The sequence below is a fragment of the Schistocerca piceifrons genome, chromosome 4 (assembly GCF_021461385.2).
Source record: "Schistocerca piceifrons isolate TAMUIC-IGC-003096 chromosome 4, iqSchPice1.1, whole genome shotgun sequence".
Lineage (NCBI taxonomy): Eukaryota > Metazoa > Arthropoda > Insecta > Orthoptera > Acrididae > Schistocerca > Schistocerca piceifrons.
The window spans coordinates 134302175-134322811 of record NC_060141.1 but is presented as its reverse complement, the minus strand read 5'-3'; the positions used below and the strand labels follow the sequence as shown (position 1 = coordinate 134322811).

General features: G+C 45.9%; 1 protein-coding gene across 3 annotated transcripts in view; it reads left to right on the top strand.

Annotated features, from left to right (window-relative positions):
- Positions 1-3214: 3214 nt before the first annotated feature.
- Positions 3215-20637, top strand: part of LOC124795251 (tubulin epsilon and delta complex protein 1-like) — a 133607-nt gene continuing 116184 nt past the window's right edge. For 2 of the 3 annotated variants that reach the window (XM_047259190.1, XM_047259189.1), the window contains exon 1: positions 3215-3474. In XM_047259190.1, coding sequence (XP_047115146.1) covers positions 3355-3474 — 120 coding nt within the window. In that variant the 5' untranslated portion in view covers positions 3215-3354. The remainder of the gene's footprint in view (positions 3475-20637) is intronic. The other variant, XM_047259192.1, reaches the window with a different exon arrangement.

The window sequence follows — 20637 nt, the reverse complement described above, 5'->3', positions numbered from 1 at the left end:
ACATGTCATACCATACTGTAATAAATGAGTCATTATGTTTCTACAGGTTACCAATGGAGCGAATTACAAAAATTTAAACTAGTCTAAAGATCTACAGCTGTAAATTTTGACATCGCTACATAGTTAAACTGAAAATAAGTGAACTAAACCTATATTCAGTAATCTGATACCTTGTTCTCATATAATGATTTCTAATTTTTGAATGTTGTTTTTCTGATTTAGAAACGTGGTGGTAAAACAGAGTAAAGTAAACTACATTCCAAAATCAGACACCACCAAATAAAATCTTATCCTATCACAAAACGTTTAAAACATTTACACAAATTGAAGTTGTGTTCACACTGCGCATGTTTTCTTGCTTTGCGTAATTTTTTAAAATATTTCTTTAACTCTTGCTGCCACAGGTATAATACAACTTCAGGTCCCTCCATATAGAATAAGTTTCAACAGCCTGTACTCAAAAGCATATGAGCCACTTCTTTATAATGCTCTGCCAACATACATGAAGAGGTTAGAGACAGAAACAGCTTTAGTTCAGAGTTAAAATAATTTATTTTTGAGGAGTGTTCCTACAAACTAAATGAATATGTTAGCATATATAATTACTAGGCTCCCATTCGTTGTTGGGTTCTTTTGATTTGTTAACTGATGTACTTTCCATGCTGTGTTTGTCTTTGCAAAGAATATTTCTGTTATTGGTTTTCTATTTCCTCTGTCTCAGATGCAGTGCAATACATCTCCTATGAGAAGGGATCCGGAAGTAGCCTAATTGTAATGGTTAAGGTGCTGTCAGGTTTTGATGTGTTTGCGCATGATACTTTTTTAGCAGTACTATATGATGTGCTCATGCGTTTTATTTTTTGAGGAATGCTTTAAATGGAATGTTCATGATTTATTTGCATCATTGACTGACTTATTACGTATTTTGTGCTTTTCTGTAGTGAACTGTAATTTGTTCAAATAATTTCTCTTTTTGGTTAGCGTTTTTATTTTAAAAATTTCTTGTTTATTGATTTTCTCTTTGTGCATCTTGCAGTCACAATGTAGACGACGTATTTTGTGTTTGCCCTTCCTGTCATGTACTGAGCAAGGGGACTGAGGTTGATTCTCTGTCCAGCCACCCTCTCTTGCGTTTTCTATGGTTTCCCCTTGTTGCATGCCGTGGTGGTAGCTTTATAAGGCCATTGCCGATTTCCTGCCCTATCTTCACCTTATCCTATCCTATTTTGTTAATGTTTTATGTGTATATATTGTTTTGTAATGTTTATGACATGTCCGATACTATTGTATTAAATGGGCTGTGGACGAATAAATAAACAAATTAAATGTTCCGCTTTTGTGTTTCATGATTTTCGACATTTGTTAAAAGTGCTTTTGTGTTTGTTTAAAGTAATAGATATCAATGATACGTTCGTGTGTGCAGGCTTTAAATGCATGGTTGCATGTATTAGAAAGCGAAAAAGCTTTGTTTTTTTAATACGCAACTTGACGTCCATGCTGTGAGTCCGTCCGTCTATATGACATCTGCACCGTTTTGTAACATTGAAGGCTCTGGCTTGCGTAGAGTAGGCTACAGTTTTTTGCTATTTGTTCGCTGACGAAATTCATGCCATGCGTGTTGTCTGTGTATGAAAAAACCTGCTACTATTACAGCTATAGGATTTGACGGTGCCCACGTGCACATGGGGCACCCAAAACCGGATTTCATAGACCGATTTCGCAATACCGCTTCTGAGTGGTATTATAAACGCTATAGAACTGAATCGGGAAATCCGCTTCTAGTTGCCGGATTTCCAATTCCACAGTGGGTTTTCGCTCAAATGTAAACGCAAGCGGTCTTGAAACGTGCTTGGGCTGTCAGGTTTTTAAAAAAACTTCGTATAATATGGACGGAGTGGCTTTATGTGCAGTGAAGGAACTGAAGAGAAGTTAGTGATTGTGCTGATTAACTTAGAAACTGTAACAGCTGTTTTCCAGGCGTCATATTTAACTGGGATAGCAAATCCGCTCCAGACCATAACAAGTAAACACGACAATGAAAAACGATTTTCGAAATTTGGTTTTCGTCTTTCGGAAGGCGGATTGCCCGTCCACACGTTACGATCTGTCTGCGCAAATGTCTGCGCACATCACATCTGCGCAGACAGATCGTTGCGTGTGGACAGAAGATTTGCACCAACCTGATGTGTGTGCAAACCTGGAAGTTGGAGTTGGAGGTTTGAGCGAAACCTCTCAAATCTGTGGGTTCAAACCACATCTGCGCAGACAAGTTGGAGCGTGTGGACAGGAGATCGCCGCAAATCTGGCGCGAAACAGCTGTTTGCTCAGTCTAGTGTTTGCGTGCACAGGGCATTAAATTGGCTGATACTCGTCAGTGTTCTCAAGAGTTTGTAAGTGAATTCATTGAAATATGTAGAAACCACCCATGTTTGTGGAAGATTAAAAGTAAAGAATATAGTGACCGAGACAAAAAGACTGCAGCATACAATGCTCTAATTGAGTTATCCAAAGTTCAGAAATCTAGATCTGGTGTAGGAGTAGATCAAGTATACCAGCCAACGTTATGGTATTTTGATCTGCTTGGCTTTCTTAGTGATCAAGAAACGCCAAGACCAAGCAGGAGTACAATTGAAGATGAAATTGGAGTGTCAATGTTACCGCCAGCCGTTCATGAGGAGAAATTGCCCTTCTTATACAAGTATTTTTTCTCATAATATGAAGGGTTACAAGCTTTAAGAGATAATTATAAGTTTCGACATCCATCCGCAAATAATTTCGCCAGTCGTTAGGTTCCTCCTGCAACTCTCTCAGTAAATTTACGTGAGAAAACTGCTTTCGCTTTAGCAGCCACTGTCTACACCATTTTGCCCGCTTTCTCTGTTTCCTGCGGTTGGTCTGAATGTTTTTTGCAACACAAGTTGCGAACACAGACCACAACAGAACTTCCTCCATTTCTATATTTCAAAATAACTGAATTAAATGTTTGACGTTTACGGGGAGCGTAGTCGCTTGCCACTGATATTTCTTTTCTACACCGACAGATGGCGGGCGAATAGTAGATTGGGGTTTGTGTCGTGTGAACACACTACATTTGCAGCGATCTTTTGCATGTACAGACATCTGCACCGATGTCTGCGCAGACATATCGTTGCGTGTGGACCGGGCTTAAACGCAGTGGGTGATGTTGCCTTCCGTTCCTTTGACGTCTAGTGAATCGGTGGTGTCAGGTGCTTTTCCATGTCTTTGTCACTAAAGATGTTTGGTAAATTTGTCATATTTGCTAAAAGGGCGGTAAAATTTGGTTTGATGTAATATGTCATATGGTCGCTGTGATATGATTCTCTACGAAGGAAGATGTGTGATCCTGGAGGTGTTCTTTCGATACTGTGCGCTCATTTGAGTTTGTTGTTGAATATTCCTATAAAACCTGAACATTTCAAATCAGCAAAGTTCAATGAGAATAAGGATAATAATGTGAGTGAATTTAAGTGAGTTGATTGTTGTCGTCACGAATAACAGTTTTTATTTGATTCAGGTTGTTACTTAATGGTATTTCACTTGGTTGACGTACAATTTACAGAAGGTATAACACACCGATCGGAAATATTCAAAACTTTTTTTTTAGACTGAAACAGGAAGCGAGATGGTTCTCTGATACAGTTCAATGTTAATTCTTTATCATTTCTTCGTTTACTACATTAGTACATAACAGTCATTTGCAGACTTCTCACTCCAGTTCAGTATTCCTGTAGACGGTAAAAACTGTCGTAATTTTTACAAGTTAGCAAATAACAACAGCTCATAAACGTCTTTGTGCGTTACAAATAATGCATATGGTCGAAGGTTATTTTTATATTCGTAGATAAACTGAATTGGATCTATTAATATTATCAAAACATAATGACAAAACAATTATTTTGAACAATAGGGTGACATTTTTAATTTGGTGTTCCCTCAGTAAGAGGATGGAGTCTTCATTCCAGCTGGAAAGCGCCCATTGAATGTTTCTAGAACCTATGATGAGTATCCAAATCCAGTCGTAATTGCAACCATCTTCTGTGCAGAAGCAACCCACCAAAGTGCCTGTTTTTGTAAAAGCAGTTTCACCACTTCATAAGGTTAATGTTTGTTTCAGTTTTGTGTGCTTAGTGACAACTACTCCCTCTCATTCTGGTTAACAGAAGAACAAGGAAAAACCAGAGGGACAAGATGTGATGAGTAAGGTGGCTAGTCCTGGGAGCACCAGAATGATAGATGTTTTTATTTCCATGCCAAACTGTAGTCTGATAAGGACTTAAAGGTATAGTACAGTTGGCTAAAGGAGATTCTTGATAGCTGGCAGCACTCTTACTATCTTTCATCTGTGAAGAGCTAATGGTTTGAGGTGAAAACATTAGTCACCTATAGAGCTGCAACAACACTTATCTATTGTCAAAGAGATATTTACAAAATTGTGTTCGATGATTGGATAAGGTAGACTTACGAACCAGCTGCTGGAAGCCCACAGTAACTGTCAGGGATCAACTTTTGCCAACTCTACTGTAGTAATGCTAGTTGACTGCAGCGCTTTTGATAATAAATGCAAAATAGACAGTCCATTTCATGCAGAGAATGTGAACATTGTTTTCATATAGGTTCTTACCAGCTTTTGTTCTGTCATCATTTTGATGTAGTCTTTTACCGGCTTCATATCAGGGTCATACCCTCAATAGAAAATCTCCTTGCCTATGCAGGGTTTTGATAAAAGCCTAATGTTAGCACATTTTGTTATGCGTGCAACTGCAAAATTTCCATAAACATTAAATGGGTTTTATGAAATGAAGTGACAGTTGTCCCACTGATTTACATCATTGTGTAAGAGAAGGCCCACAATGTAAGGAATGTCATAAATACCTCGTAGTCTGTAGGAAATAAATTCTGGATGTTTGTAAGCCCTTCTTTATAAAGCATATGAATGAGATTGATACTGACTGGACAGGAGGAAAATGAAATGATACAAGCTAAGTCTCAGGGGTTTCCTGATGCTCGCTGCTACCGAAACCACTTGAATATGACCTCTTAAAGCTCTTTGTTTTCTGCTGTTTTTATTCTTTTTCTCAGCAAACTTCCATCTTCATTTTTAACAACAGACACACAGTTTAAAATTAAGGGCTTTTTTTCTGGAATTGTTGATGCTCTCGTGCCAAACATCTCAGCCGACCACTTACCACTTGTGCCTTTGTCTTATTGTTCAAGGACTTTTATTTTACCCGCCAACGATAAGACAGTGTGTTTACTTTTATAAGACTTATGTGGCACGGTAAATTAAAGCTGACACACAAAACAAAATAAGACACAGAATATGCAAGATATATCAACAAATCAGCGTACCCATTAAGTCACAACACAGACTAATGTAGGCCGTACTGAATGATGAGCACCACAAACGCAACCATGTGCATACTGTACTTGTTGTTCACAGCAAGATTTTTTTCTTTTAATACATGTGCTGTGGATTGGTTTTACGGTGGTAAGGAAACATTCAGTGTACTGTACACTGTAAGAACTATGTACGAAAACCAACAGTTTTAGTCATACAGTACAAATTTTGTTTTCCTCAAAGCAATCTGGATAATTGGTGATACAGAAATTTTGAGTTCATATAATTGGAATTCGGTTGTGCATACGTGGTGAGCACAGTGTCCCAAGTTATTGCAGCACCTACTTCCTTTCCTTTGCTGCAATCTCTCACCTCTGACTACCCTTGCTTCTCATCTTTTTCATGGTGGCAACTTTTGATGTCATCCTGGCTATTCCTTAGGTTCTGGTTTCCTTTCTTGCAATGTTCTTTCATTCCTGGCAGTTTGTCTGAAGTAGTCCCCTTCTGCATTTGACCTTCATTTTGTACCCCCACTCCCACTTGGTGCCACTCCCCCTCCCCGACTGAAGAAATGCCCGTCTTCTTGGGCACCCGCTTGTGTTTAGACTCCCTCCTGGGACCCCTGTCCCTGGCATCCTGCTACCACAACTCAGCCACAGTTGCCCGTTCTCCTTTGGTTTTGGACCTTTAAAAAGTGTGCTCTCCTTCTGTGCACTGCCCTCCTCAGCCTATGAAAGAGAGAAGAAAAAGAAACATAAGTCCTAGGGTAAGTTCTGCCCCCCCCCCCCTCCCCAGTGTCTCCAGAGGTGTGACATTTCCCCTCAAAACCTGAGTCCCTGTTACTTATGGATGTTATCCTGTCATTGTTGGTGATGTATGGTGATCTGTCAGTGTGATTGGCTCCAGCCTGTTAGTTTCCCATTTGGATACCTGGTCTGTGATTATTCAATAGAACTGTAATAAATACTGTCACCTTCCAGATTGTCAATCCTTTATTGCCTTTTACTTGGCAACTTGTGTCACTCTCCAGGAATCTCTTCTTACTGACGCTCACTCACCAAATCTTTGTGGGTTCCGTGCTTTCTGTCCAAACTGATTTGCCCCTTTGAGGGTGTCTTGTGGTGGCTGCACGTTGCTCTGTACAAATGTTGTTAGAGTACATGGATCCCTCTTTGTACCCCATTAGGAGTGGTTGCCATTTGGGTCCACTTGGATTCTGCCATCACAATTTGCAGTCGCTATCTCCCTCGTGACAGACCATCTACATCTGCTACCCTGACTGCCCTTCCTCATCAGGACCCCCCTCCCCGTTCCTCCTCCTATCACCCTTTGTGGGGCAGTGCTTATGCGGATGGGGGTTCCTCATTGTCCAATTTCTTGCAGACCATAATCTGTGCCTTCTTAATGATGGTTCCCCTGCTTATTTTAGGCGTGTCCTTAAACCTGACAAGGAACCATCATCCCTTGATATTTATATTCCTTTAATCTCGGTGCCTTTTATTTTCTTACCAGTGCGGCTTTAGGGAGGGACGGTCTCCAATCAGTCATCTGCTTCAATTGGAAACCCAGTTCAGCAGGCCTTTACTCAACATCAAATCTTCTCACAGTTTGCTTTGATCTTCGTAAGATGCCGGCCGCTGTGGCCGTGCGGTTCTAGGCACTTCAGTCTGGATCCGCGTGACCGCTACGGTCGCAGGTTTGAATCCTGCCTCGGGCATGGATGTGTGTGATGTCCTTAGGTTAGTTAGGTTTAAGTAGTTCTAAGTTCTAGGGGACTGATGACCGCAGATGTTAAGTCCCATAGTGCTCAGAGCCATTTGAACCATCTTCGTAAGTCTTAAGGCACAGCTTGGTGCCATCATATTCTTCATATGCTCCACGAGTGGGGTCTTTGGGGCTCCCTCCTGATTTTTACTTGCCTGTTCCCGTTCATAGTCAGTGTTGGCTCACTATGGACCCAGAAGAATGGTGTTCCACAGGGCTCCATATTAAGTGTCCTTCTTTTGCTAATCACTATCAGTGGACCAGTGACCTCTGCCAGACTGTTGGTCACCCTGTTCTGTATGTGGATAATTTCTGTATTTGGGCTAGCTTCCGCTCGGTGGTCTCCATAGAATGACAGCTCCAGGGCTGGGGTGCTTCCCCGTGGACACACACACACACACACACACACACACACACACACAGAGTTTTCAATTGTCTTCCCTTAAGTGGAAGGTGGCACTTTTCTGTCACCTTACTATTGTCCATCCTAATCTGGAGCTCTTCCTCGATGCCAAGCACCTGACCATGTTCTCCAGTTCTGTTCCTTACGTTCTTGGGTCTTTTTTTGACAACAAGCTAAGTTGGTTGCCCCGTAGGCATCACCTGAAGGGGGGCTGCTTTCGTGAACTCAGTGGGCTTCCTTGCCCACACCTCTTGGGGCGCAAATCATTAAATCCTTCTCCGCCTTTATCAGCCATTAGTTCTCTCTTGTCTGGACTATGGTTGTAAAGTTTATGGGTCAGCTGCCCTTTCCACACTGCTCATCTTGGACCAGGTTCACCATCATGGATTCCCTTTAGCCACTGGTGCATTTCGCACTAGCTCTGTTGATGGTCTTCTGGTTGACATTTGGATCCCTCCCCTTTTGATTTGGCAGTCCCAGCTCCTGTTTCCCTGTCACTATCCACTTTCCCCTGCTCAACCTTCCCATTCTATTCTTTTTGCGGCTTCATGCCATTGCCTGCTGGTGGGCAGGCTTACTTGTATGTGTTGGGCTCTGCCTCTCTTCTCTCTGCCATGACTTCCTTCACTCTTCCTTGTCTTCTTCCTCATGTTCTCTCCTGACAACCCCCCTCCCCCCTTTGATTGGTTCCTCGGCCAAGGATTAAGATGGATTTCTTCCAGGGTCTGAAAGCTTCCATTGCTCCAATGGTGTTCCGCTCTTTGTTCCAAACACACTTACAGAAGTTTCAGGGTGCCATTGTGCTTTTACACTGTGGACTCTAAATCTGCTGATCATATTGGATATGCCTTCACATCTTCTGTTGGCACGGAACTCCATCTCTTGCCTGCCATGTATGGGGTGTTTACTGCGGAATTTATGGCTGTCTATAGGGCACCCTGTTTTATTAAACTGCCACCAGCAGTGGGGTAGCATCCTAAGTGTCAGTCCCACTGTTGGATAAACGTGGCGCCATCAAGGAGACTCCCATTGTGTGGCGTTCTTCCCTGTGCCTCTCCTGGCCAGAATCTGCCACCCTCTGCTGTCTCCGCATTGGCCATACTAGGTTGACCTGTGGGTTTTTACTCTGCCCCCTCCTCCCTCCCCTTTGTAGTGATCCATATTTTGCTGGACTGCCCCCACCTTTTTATCCTTCACACTAAATATGCCCACCCAACTTTCTTGTCTCGGATGTGAGCGGACAACTCTCGCATGATTCCATCTGTCCTCTGTTTTCTTTGCCGAAAATAGTTTGTACTCTCAGGTATAAGTCCTTGAATTTTCCTCAGGAATTTGAGTCCCTCAGTTAGCGTACCCATTGGTTATGGATGCCTTGGCTGTGCCTCCACACTAGCCAGGGTCTCCCCGTCTTTTCCCTATATTTTGTGTGGTCTGTTATGCTTTTTTGTTTCTCCTTTTCTTGAGTCTTCTTCCCCTGATGTTGTCCCCATTGTACTGTGATAATGCTGCGGTGTAGGTGTCGGGATGAGTCGGTGGCGGTACTGGTGCCCCAATTTGCATAGCATTTCTGGGGTTCCCCTGCTCTCCCCATTTCTACCCCGCCCCTGTTCTTACATCTTCTTGCAGCCCTGATGTCACTTTTCCTTCTTTGTTTGCATGTTATCCCTTCCCCTTGACTGGACTGTGCTTTTTGTGTTGTTCCTTCCTTGATTTCTGCCATCCTAGATCATGGGACCAACAACCACGCTGTTTGGACGACTCGTCCAAATCAATCAACCAACCAACCATTCATTTTCCGAATTTTTCTGTAGTATACAGACTGATGAAGAAAACCTTACATAGCACCTAATGCATGCAGTGTTAAACATTGTGTGTGCACAATACCTGTGTAGGCTCCTATTTGTGCTTCAAAGCCAACACTGTACCCAGTCTGGCATGATGGGTTTGTTATGTATTCTTTTGGTTGAGCCCCCTGACAACACAGGGATCACACTGCTGAATGAGCTGCAAGCTCACCAAGCATGCCAAGGAGTAGCCTTCTTGGGATATCAGGAGTCCTGGTAATGTCCATCACGCCAGACTGCTTTTGCTGTAGCTGGGTGGCACCTGTGGGGAGAGCCCATGATAGAAGTAGGTCATAACAGGGTGGATGTTTCGCACACAAAATGTCTTAAATTACAGTGAAACAATCTCCGTTCTGATCCAGCTGTTTCCTTAACGTAGTTACTAACCTACTGCTGTCCTTATCATAGCTACCCATGAGAAGAGGGACAAGCCAAATGAATAGACTTAAGCACCTTTGTTGTAACCTTTGGAGCAAATGTCCTCCTATAAAAAGTCAGTCATGGTGTACAGGTGGGACATGAATCCTTACGTCCGTCCATGAGGAGTTTCCAAATTCTTGCACTGTGGTCATATGTCATCCTACAGCACGGTGGACCCAAAATGTGGTGTCTGGGGATGATTATTCCATGAAGGTAGTCCTTGTGAACAACCACGTTCGTGTGTCAACTGCACTGAAAGCCAGCCTCCATGTTCATCATTTTCCTCTGTCTTCTAGAAGGAACGAGAATACAAGAATATAAATCTCTTGACTGTTATAGTCTTAGGTACATAAAATATACATTGATATGACATCCAGTTAAGTGAAACTCTCAGCCATCACTCAACTATGTCAATTTTTTTCAAAACCATTTCTCCCACCACCCTCCTCTGTTGTAGTTCCTTCGACACCAACCTCGGGAACTCCTTCACACAACCGGCATCTGGAGCATATGCCTTCTCCGGCATCTACTGGTGATAGGACTCCCTCTCAGGGCCCTTTCCCAAGAAACCCAAAGATAGGGGTCCAACACCAATCAACGACTGAAGGCTCTGCGACTTGTGGCGTCGTGGGGCTGTCCACACTTCATCCATTCCCATGCTTGTAGTGAATAGGCTGTCGCAAGAATCTTGGCCGTCAAAGGTAGAGGAGTGGGAGAAGAAGAAGAAGAATTATTATTGAGACATTGTTCTGGTGACTGCGGAGGTGCTAGATCCCCCCACACTCTGATTCTGAAGCAGTTCTCATTGACAACCCTCATGGTTGACAGTCACTGATCATGGGGCGTGACTGGCTCTCCTGACCACTTCACACTTAACCTGGTCACCTGCGACATGATCATTCAGTGGAGCTGTAATGGATATTATCGCACCTGCTGTAAGTACATCATCTTATTTCCTCCTCTTCTGCAATTTGTATTGCTTTACAAGAAACAAACTTCACTGATGACCATTTCCAAGTGCTCTCAGGTCTTTATGGGTTCTATGTGAATCTGGCCTAAGAGGACATCTGGAGCAATCTATATGTTGATCTGGACTGATGTGATGAGTGAGTGGATTCCTCTTCTTACCGCATTGAAAGCAGTGGGAGTGAAAAAGACCTCAGCGGTTGCCTTTGGTAATGTCTACGTATCTCCAGTCAGACCACTGTCTTACCTTGAGTTGACCACCTTAACCAAACAATGACATGCCCTTCCCTTTCTCCTAATGATGCGTACCAACCCCCGTGTCGAGGATTACCACACCATCTGGTAGGTGACTTCTACTTGACCATCTTCTTACTGACCATAATCTCTGCCTCCTCAATGATGGCACCTACCCACTTCCGTGCCATCCATGAAACCTTTTCTGCTAATCTAATGATCTCTTCCCCCCCCAGTCTTGTGGCTCCGCTGCATGACCACTACATGGCATATGACAGTGACTACTTTTCGCTGATCCTGTCGCTTCCTTGCTGCTGCCAGATGGACCGATTACTGCTCTGGGTGCTTCTAAGAACTATGTGGCAATTAGATGCCTCTGCTAATTCCTTCACTCCATCTCTGTCAGATTGCATCGATGAGGAGGTGCAAGACATCTTCAGTATGATCATTCACGCTGCTGGAACTGCTGCTTCCCTTTCTACAGGTCCCCTTCACTACTTGCCAGTGCCACGGTGGACCAGACATTGCAGTAGGTGTTCAGGATCACATAAGAGCCCGATAATGTTACAAGCAATGTCCTTCACAGACCACCTTATCACTTTTAAGTGACTGTGTGCCAGGGCCCGCTACCAAATTAAACACAGTAAGAGTGAATGCTGGGAGGACCGTGCCTCCTCCCTGGGAATGTACGCCTCTTCATCAGAGGTGTGGGTCAAACTCCGCCAACGATCCAAGTTTTGGCCTTCAGTGTAGTCTTCATACCAATTCATCGTTTCTTGCTGAACAACTTGTGACACATGTTGGGACAGCATTGGGACCACCAACTCCACTTCTTTGACTAGCTCACTCTTTCATCCCTCTCATACTCTGTTTTAATTGCCTTTAGATGCAGTTTGTCTTCTTTCCTGCTCTTTCATGCAAGTGTGCCCATAGGGTAGTTAGTAGTGGGATGGGGGGGAGGAGGTGGGCAGTAAGACCTGGGGTATGAGGTTTTATAATATTTTGGAAGTCAAATGGTAACTTATAAGGAGCCATAAGCAAGTTCCAATTACGGCCCTGCTAAAAACCAGCATAATACTGACTTTTAAGTCATTTTCTTGAAAGGAAAACACCTGACCATACTGTATTTTTTCCTTTCCTTAAGTGAATGGGGGGAGGGGGATGACACTGTCCCCCTTGCCCTCCTGGGGGTGGGCACCCTTGCTTTGACACCTTGACTACTGTGCTTTGACATCTGGGCTACTCTGGAGCAGGGGTGGGATGTCTGTGGGTAGGACAACTCCCGTTGTGCTCAGAGTCCCAGGGATGCCCACCTGCTGCCGTACCTGTTTCTCTCTTCTTTTTACCATTATGGGTGGTCCAGCTGACGTCCATTACATTTTTAATCTTCTCACTTTTACTGTTCTCAATCTGCCGACTAGAAGACATTCTCTTTCTCTGTTCTGTAACTGTGTTTGCCATTTGTTGGTCTGGTGGGGGGGGGGGGGGCAGATGTGGGACGGGGCTTTTTTTTTGCCATTGGGTGAGCTGTGGGAGACCCCTGATCTGCTCTTACCTACGTACCAACCTAATCAATACAGTTCCCCATAAATTGTCTCTCAGCTTTGCCATCAGTATTGCCTTCAGTGCCTCCATTTTGCTGCTCCTCCATGCTTTCATCATTAGAACATGTTCTTCATGGAGACCACTAATCTGGATAATTTGGCCCTGGATAAAGTGGCTGATGGCCTTGCTGTTTAGTCCTGAACCCCCAACCAACAGTTGTCATCTGCAGCTGTCTGGTAGCCAACAGCTGATGTAGCAGAGTGTTACGACTATCGTACACATGATAGAAGCTATGACCAAACTCTTGCTCTGATTGGTTGTTGCTCTGGTAGCTATCCTATAAACAACTGTCAGTCACTTTGTTGATCCTATCCAGGAATACATTGTTTATTCTGTGACTATAGCCACAATAGATTTGACATAAGTATATGATTCATTGGTGCAAAACATTCTTTCTGCTGCTTTCTCATTGGGTGTTTACAACCAGCTACACATGCACCCTTGTGTTCTCTTCACAACTCTCTTCCTGTGTAATTGACATTGGTCCGCAGAACTTTTAAAGGCACTGCCCACACATTAGCAAAAGCAGTTGTGTGTACTGGGAGACTTTTAAGAAATGAAATATCAGAGAGAAGTAATAAACTCGGCCCACACTTAAACTAAAATCGATGTTGGTGCTTCAACGAAATTTAGAATATGTAGCACTTTTTCTAGAACTAACAAGAGCATTTGTTTTTGCAGTGAGTGATTTGAGATGTTTGGTTGTGGCTTCCTAGACTAATACAATAATGTTGGAAACTGCAGGTTTCCTCTAAACACCTTAAGAGTGCATTACACATGAGAATTTTGTGGAGTTGAGGAAATCAGGTCTTTATTTCACTTCACGAGAAAGATATGTGACTGTCAATGACTGCACTTTTAATTCACATACCGTTTGAAACAATACAAATGGCAAAAATTTCAGGTTTCGTGTTTGTTTCTGCTGCCATAAAATGATCTGCCTCTTGTAATAATATTATTATTGTGTGTCATGGCATTTGATACGTGTGCCTCAAAATTGCAAACTGAATTGCTTTCACCACTAATAAATGTATTGATGGCAATGAGCAGTGTTTGTGGCTTTTGTTGTTGTTGTTGTGGTCTTCAGTCCAGAGACTGGTTTGATGCAGCTCTCCATGCTGCTCTATCATTTGCAAGCTTCTTCATCTCTAAGTAACTACTGCAGCCTACGTCCTTCTGAACCTGCTTAGTGTAGTCATCTCTTGGTCTCCCTCTATGATTTTTACCCTCTGCGCTGCCCTCCAATACTAAATTAGTGATCCCTTGATGTCTCAGAACATGTCCTACCAAGGGTTAATGAAAAGTAATGCCTCCACCTTTGTTAATTGGGTTTGGATGGGAATATTTTAATAAGTCAAATGCAGAAATAATCCTTAGAATGTGATCTTTAAGTACCAATATTCACATTTCCACATAATAATGGGATACATTCCTGCCAACGATGAACAAGCTTTCTGAAGCCGTTACAGAAGAAGTCGACACTCTGATTTCGCAACCACAGTCTCACAGTTCTCTCATAATGGTGTACCCACTTTTCGTCTCCTGTCACAATTGAATGGGAAATGGTGTCACCTTTATTCTCGTAACGTGAGAGGAGTTCCTGGCATATTTCAAGTCTGTGCGCTTTCATTTCAGGAGTCAGCATCTGGGGTACCCATCGTGCTGCACAGATCTTGCGATAGCCAAGCAAAGCAATAATATGAGCCACATGTTCTTGTGAAATGCCAATTGTGCTTGCAGTTTCTTTCTTTCAATCTGTCAACGTTTTGTTTGTGAAACTTGGTGGTTGCGGTCAAGGGATGTCCAACTCTGTTTGTCATGCAGGTCAGATGTTCCCGCCTCAACGTCTTTAAACTTACTCGCTCGACGACACACAGTTCTCACATCCATACTTTACACCGTAACAACACAACCGTTCAATGCTAAGACTTCCTGCCAACTGGAGCTGTAGAGAAGAGGCTACAGAACAAGCCAGTACCTCCGCATACCAATGCTGCCAACTGTTGAAGAGTTACGAAGGTGGAGCCATTACTTTTCAGTCAAGTTGTGCCACAAATTTATCTTCTCTCCAATTCTATTCATTACTTCCTGTGTGGGCAAAGATCAAACATCTTTTCGGGTACCAGGCCCCAACAGCTGTCCCCGGTGTTACCACAAATGGCGAGTTATGTACCGACGCAAACGCGATTGCCGAGCACTTTGCTCGAGCCTCTGCGTCAGAGAATTACCCCCCAGCCTTTCACACACTCAAACGACGGCTGGAAGGGAACATCCTCTCATTCACTACACATTGCAGTGAATCCTATAACGCCCCATTTACAGGGTGGGAGCTCCTCAGTGCCCTTGCCCATTGCCCCGACACAGCTCCTGGGCCTGATCGCATCCACAGCCAGATGATTAAACATCTCTCATCTGACTACAAGTGACATCTTCTCGTTATCTTCAACCGGCTCTGGTGCGATGGTGTCTTTCCATCACAATGGCAGGAGAGCACCATCATTCCAGTGCTCAATCCCAGTAAAAACCTGCTTGATGCAGATAGATATATGCCCATCAACCTCACCAATGTTCTTTGTAAGCTGCTGGAACTTTGCTATATCGGCGGTTGGGTTCGCTCCTGGAATCACGTGGCTTGCTGGCTCCATGTCAGAGCAGCTTCCGCCAGGGTCGCTCTACCACTGATAATCTTGTGCCCATCGAGTCTGCCATCTGAACAGCCTTTTCCAGATGGCAACACCTGATTGCTGTCTTTTTCGACTTACGTAAGGCATACGACACAACTTGGTAACATCATATCCTTGCCACATTGTATGAGTGGGGTGTCCCGGGACCACTCCCGATTTTTATCAAAAACTTCCTGTCGCTCTGTACTTTCCGAGTCCAAGTTGGTGACTCCCATAGTTCCATCCATATCCAGGAGAACAGAGTCCCGCAGGGGTCTGTATTGAGTGTCTCTCTATTTTTAGTGGCCATTAACGGTCTAGCAGCAGTTGTCGGGCCCTCGGTTTCACCTTCTCTGAATGCAGAAGACTTCTGCATTTCGTACCGCTACTCCGATACTATTGTTGCTGAGTGGCGCGTGCAGGCAGCCATCCACAAGGCGCAGTCATGTGCTCTAGCCCCCCTGCGGGTCCGGGGATTAGAATAGGCCCGAGGTATTCCTGCCTGTCGTAAGAGGCGACTAAAAGGAGTCCCTCCCCCTCAAGGGGGTAGTTAGCGCCTGCGTCCGGAGACGGACGGTTCCACAACCTCTATTTGCGGTCATTTTGCTTTTTCCCTTCTCGTTTCCTCCTTCCTTTGGTTGATTCCTTTCTTTGCTCTTTTCCACCTCACTGTCTTCCTTACTCTTTCCCTTGTCTTCTCCTTGCCTTCTCATTGCCTTCTTCTCCTTGCCTTCTCATTGCCTTCTTCTCCTTGCCTTCTCATTGCCTTCTTCTCCTTGCCTTCTTCTCCTTGCCTTCTCATTACCTTCTTCTCCTTGCCTTCTCTGGTCTCCGCCTCGGCGTTTGAGACAGTCTGTCCTCTCTCTCCCTCTCTCTCTTCTTTTTCCTCTTCTTCCTTCCTCCCTGTGCGTGCCTGAAGGCCGACCCCCGCGTTCGCACGCGTAGCTGGTGACGGGGTAACGCGTAATTCCCTGCCCTAGGTAGACATGTAAGGCACGCGCGTACCCCCGGGTAAAGGCCAGGCCCGGGGAGGGGTGATTGCCTGAGCTGATACCTTCTGACCATGCCGATTGGTCCCTCCGTCTGTTTCTCGGGAGGTGTGACTTGAGGTGTAAACATTCACCTAAGGCGGGAGTGACCTCTGAGAGGGTCCCCACAAGGAAGGAGCGCGCCATCGGAGACGCTGGCAATCATGGGGGATTCCTCCGCAATGGATTTCACTCCATCTGTCTCGACTTCTGCCCAAAAACGGAAACGTGACCAGCCAGCAGTGACAAAAGTACTACCGCCTGCCCCACAGTTACTCGTCGTTTCTCGATCTGAGGACGGAAAGGATTTTTCCTCTGTCAACCCTTTCGTTATCCAGAAGGGTGTAGATGCCATAGCTGGATCTGTCAAATCTTGTACCAGGTTGCGTAACGGTACCTTATTACTAGAAACTGAGAGCGCCTTTCAGGCGCAAAAACTGCTTCGGGCCACACTCCTGTACACGTTCCCTGTGCGGGTGGAGGCTCACCGAACTTTGAATTCGTCTCGTGGTGTGGTCTATACTAGCTCCCTCGACGGATTGACTGACAAGGAGATTCAATCATTCCTCGCTGAGCAGGGCGTGACGGCTGTCCATAGGGTCATGAAAAAGGTCAACAATGACCTTGTACCGACCCGGACACTTTTCTTGATCTTCGATAGTGTTAAGCTGCCATCGCGCATCAAGGCGGGCTACGAGGTTATTTCTGTTCGCCCCTATGTCCCGACACCTACGCGCTGCTACCAGTGTCAGCGTTTCAATCACACTCGACAGTCTTGTTCCAAGGCGGCTAAATATGTCACTTGTGGCAGGGATGCCCATGAGGGTGACTGTCCACCTCCGTCTCCTCGTTGTGTGAACTGTCAGGGTGACCATGCCGCATCCTCCCGCGACTGTCCTGTCTATAAGGAAGAACGCTGTATCCAAGAAATTCGGGTCAAAGAGAATGTGTCCACCTCAGCTGCTCGCAAGCTATTGGCTAGTAGGAAGCCCACGCTGCTCCCAGCGGGGAAATACAGTACTATCCTCGCCTCTCCTCGGACTACCAGGGAGGTGGCAACCCAGACATGCGATCTGACCTTCAGCACCACGGTCGTCCATTCGGCCAGTGCTAAGATCGCCCGGTCGACGTCTCCTCTTCCTCCCGTCACCCCTCAGACACAAGCACCTTCATCAGCTTCTGCCAAGACGAAGACCCAGAAGTCAGATGCACGGGCCTTCAAGAAGGAACCGTCCCGTGCAGACTTCCTACGTACCTCGACCTCCCAGCCTTCGACCGGTACTGCCACCAAACGTCCTTCCAAGAAGGCTCATAGGAAGCACAGTTCTCCTTCTCCGCCACGGCGCATTTCTTCTCCTGAGCCACCCAGCGGTTGCCGCCCCAGGCCGTCATCCGTTTCGCCTGGCCGCACCGCTGGTAGCCGAACATCTGGCCGTTCACCGGCGGAGGAAGCTCCCTCTCCCGGCCATCTTCCCAAGATGGCCGATGAACCTATAGACCCAATGGACAATGACTGTCCGCCTACTGATAGCGGCAGAAGTGCTCCCTCGAAGCCAGGCCCTCAGCGGCCTTCGAAGTGACCCCTTCTTTCATCTTCCTTTTCTTCTTACGATGGCACTTATTCACTGGAATATTCGCAGCATTCGCTCCAACCGAGAGGACTTGAAGTTGCTGCTCTGCTTGCACCGTCCGCTCGTCGTAGCCCTCCAGGAAACGAAGCTACGCCCATGCGATCAAATTGCCTTGGCACACTACACCTCTGTGCGTTTTGACCTACCCCCTGTGGTAGGTATCCCGGCTCATGGAGGGGTTATGTTGCTGGTCCGGGATGATATTTACTACAATCCCATCACGTTGCACACCGGCCTGCAGGCAGTTGCCATCCGCATTACTCTCCCCACTTTTACATTTTCCATTTGTACCGTTTACACTCCATCGTCATCTGCCGTTACCAGGGCAGACATGATGCAACTTATTGCTCAGCTACCCGCACCATTTTTGTTAACTGGAGACTTCAATGCCCACCATCCCCTTTGGGGCTCTCCAGCATCCTGCCCGAGGGGCTCCCTGTTAGCAGACCTTTTCAACCAGCTCAATCTTGTCTGCCTCAATACTGGCGCCCCTACTTTTCTTTCGGACACATCTCACACCTATTCCCATTTAGACCTCTCTATATGTACTCCCCAACTTGCACGCCGGTTTGAGTGGTATGCACTTTCTGATACATATTCGAGCGACCACTTCCCGTGTGTTATCCATCTCCTGCAGCATACCCCCTCTCCATGCTCCTCTAGTTGGACCATCTCCAAGGCAGAATGGGGGCTCTTCTCTTCCAGGGCGACCTTTCAGGATCAAACCTTCACCAGCTGCAATCGTCAGGTCGCACACCTCACGGAAGTCATTCTCGCTGCTGCTGAATATTCCATCCCTCACCCTACTTCTTCTCCACGTCGCGTACCGGTCCCCTGGTGGACTGCAGCATGTAGAGACGCTTTACGTGCTCGTCGACGTGCTTTACGCACCTTTAAACGCCACCCTGCAGTGGCGAATTGTATCAATTATAAACGATTACGTGCTCAGTGTCGTCGTATTATTAAAGAAAGCAAGAAAGCCAGCTGGGCTGCTTTCACAAGCACCTTCAACAGTTTTACTCCTTCTTCTGTTGTCTGGGGTAGCCTGCGCCGGCTATCTGGCACTAAGGTCCACTCACCAGTTTCTGGCTTGACGGTCGCGAATGACGTCCTTGTGGCCCCTGAGGATGTCTCCAATGCCTTCGGCCGCTTTTTCGCCGAGGTTTCGAGCTCCGCTCATTACCACCCTGCCTTCCTCCCCCACAAACAGGCAGAGGAGGCTAGGCCACCTAACTTCCGCTCCTCGAATCGTGAAAGTTATAATGCCCCATTCACCATGCGGGAACTCGAAAACGCACTTGGCCGATTACGGTCCTCCGCTCCAGGGCCTGATTCTATTCATATTCAGATGCTGAAGAACCTTTCTCCTGCGGGTAAAGGTTTTCTTCTTCGTACTTACAATCGCCTCTGGATTGAGGGACATGTTCCCGCATGCTGGCGCGAGTCTATTTTTGTCCCGATTCCTAAGCCGGGGAAGGACAAGCACTTGCCTTCCAGTTATCGACCCATCTCGCTTACCAGCTGTGTCTGTAAAGTGATGGAGCGAATGGTTAACTCTCGATTGGTTTGGCTGCTCGAGTCTCGACGCCTACTTACCAATGTACAATGTGGATTTCGTAGGCGCCGCTCTGCTGTTGACCATCTGGTTACCTTGTCGACCTTCATTATGAATAACTTCTTGCGGAAGTGCCCAACCGCGGCTGTGTTCTTTGATTTGGAGAAGGCTTATGACACCTGTTGGAGGGCGGCATTCTCCGCACCATGCATACATGGGGCCTTCGCGGTAGCCTCCCTCTTTTTATTCGTTCTTTTTTAATGGATCGACAGTTCAGGGTACGTGTGGGTTCTGTCCTGTCAGACACCTTTCGCCAGGAGAATGGGGTGCCACAGGGCTCAGTTTTGAGCGTCGCTCTCTTCGCCATCGCGATCAATCCAATAATGGATTGCCTCCCAGCTGATGTATCAGGCTCCCTTTTCGTGGACGATTTTACCATCTATTGCAGCGCGCAGTGTACACGTGTCCTGGAGCGCTGTCTTCAGCGTTCTCTTGATCGTCTTTACTCTTGGAGTGTCGCCAATGGCTTCCGTTTTTCTGCCGAGAAGACGGTCTGTATTAACTTCTGGCGCTACAAAGAGTTTCTCCCACCGTCCTTACGACTCGGTCCCGTTGCTCTCCCAATCGTGGAGACAACAACATTTTTAGGTCTTACATTTGACAGGAAACTTAGCTGGTCTCCACATGTGTCATATTTGGCTGCCCGTTGTACCCATTCTTTAAATGTCCTCCGCGTTCTCAGTGGTATGTCGTGGGGAGCGGATCGAACCGTCCTGCTTCGTCTATATCGGTCGATCGTCCGCTCCAAGCTGGATTATGGGAGCTTCGTATACTCCTCTGCACGGCCATCCATCTTACGCCGCCTCAACTCCATACAACATCGAGGTTTACGACTTGCGATTGGAGCGATTTATACTAGTCCCGTAGAGAGTCTTCATGCTGACGCTGGCGAATTGCCACTCACCTACCGGCGCGATATACTGCTTTGTCGGTATGCGTGTCAGCTACTGTCAATGCCGAACCACCCGTCTTATCGTTCCTTTTTTGACGACTCTCTCGACCGTCAATACGGGTTGTATGTCTCTGCCCTGCTACCCCCTGGAGTTCGCTTTCGTCACCTCCTTCAACACCTTAATTTTTCACTCCCTGCAACCTTTCGAGTGGG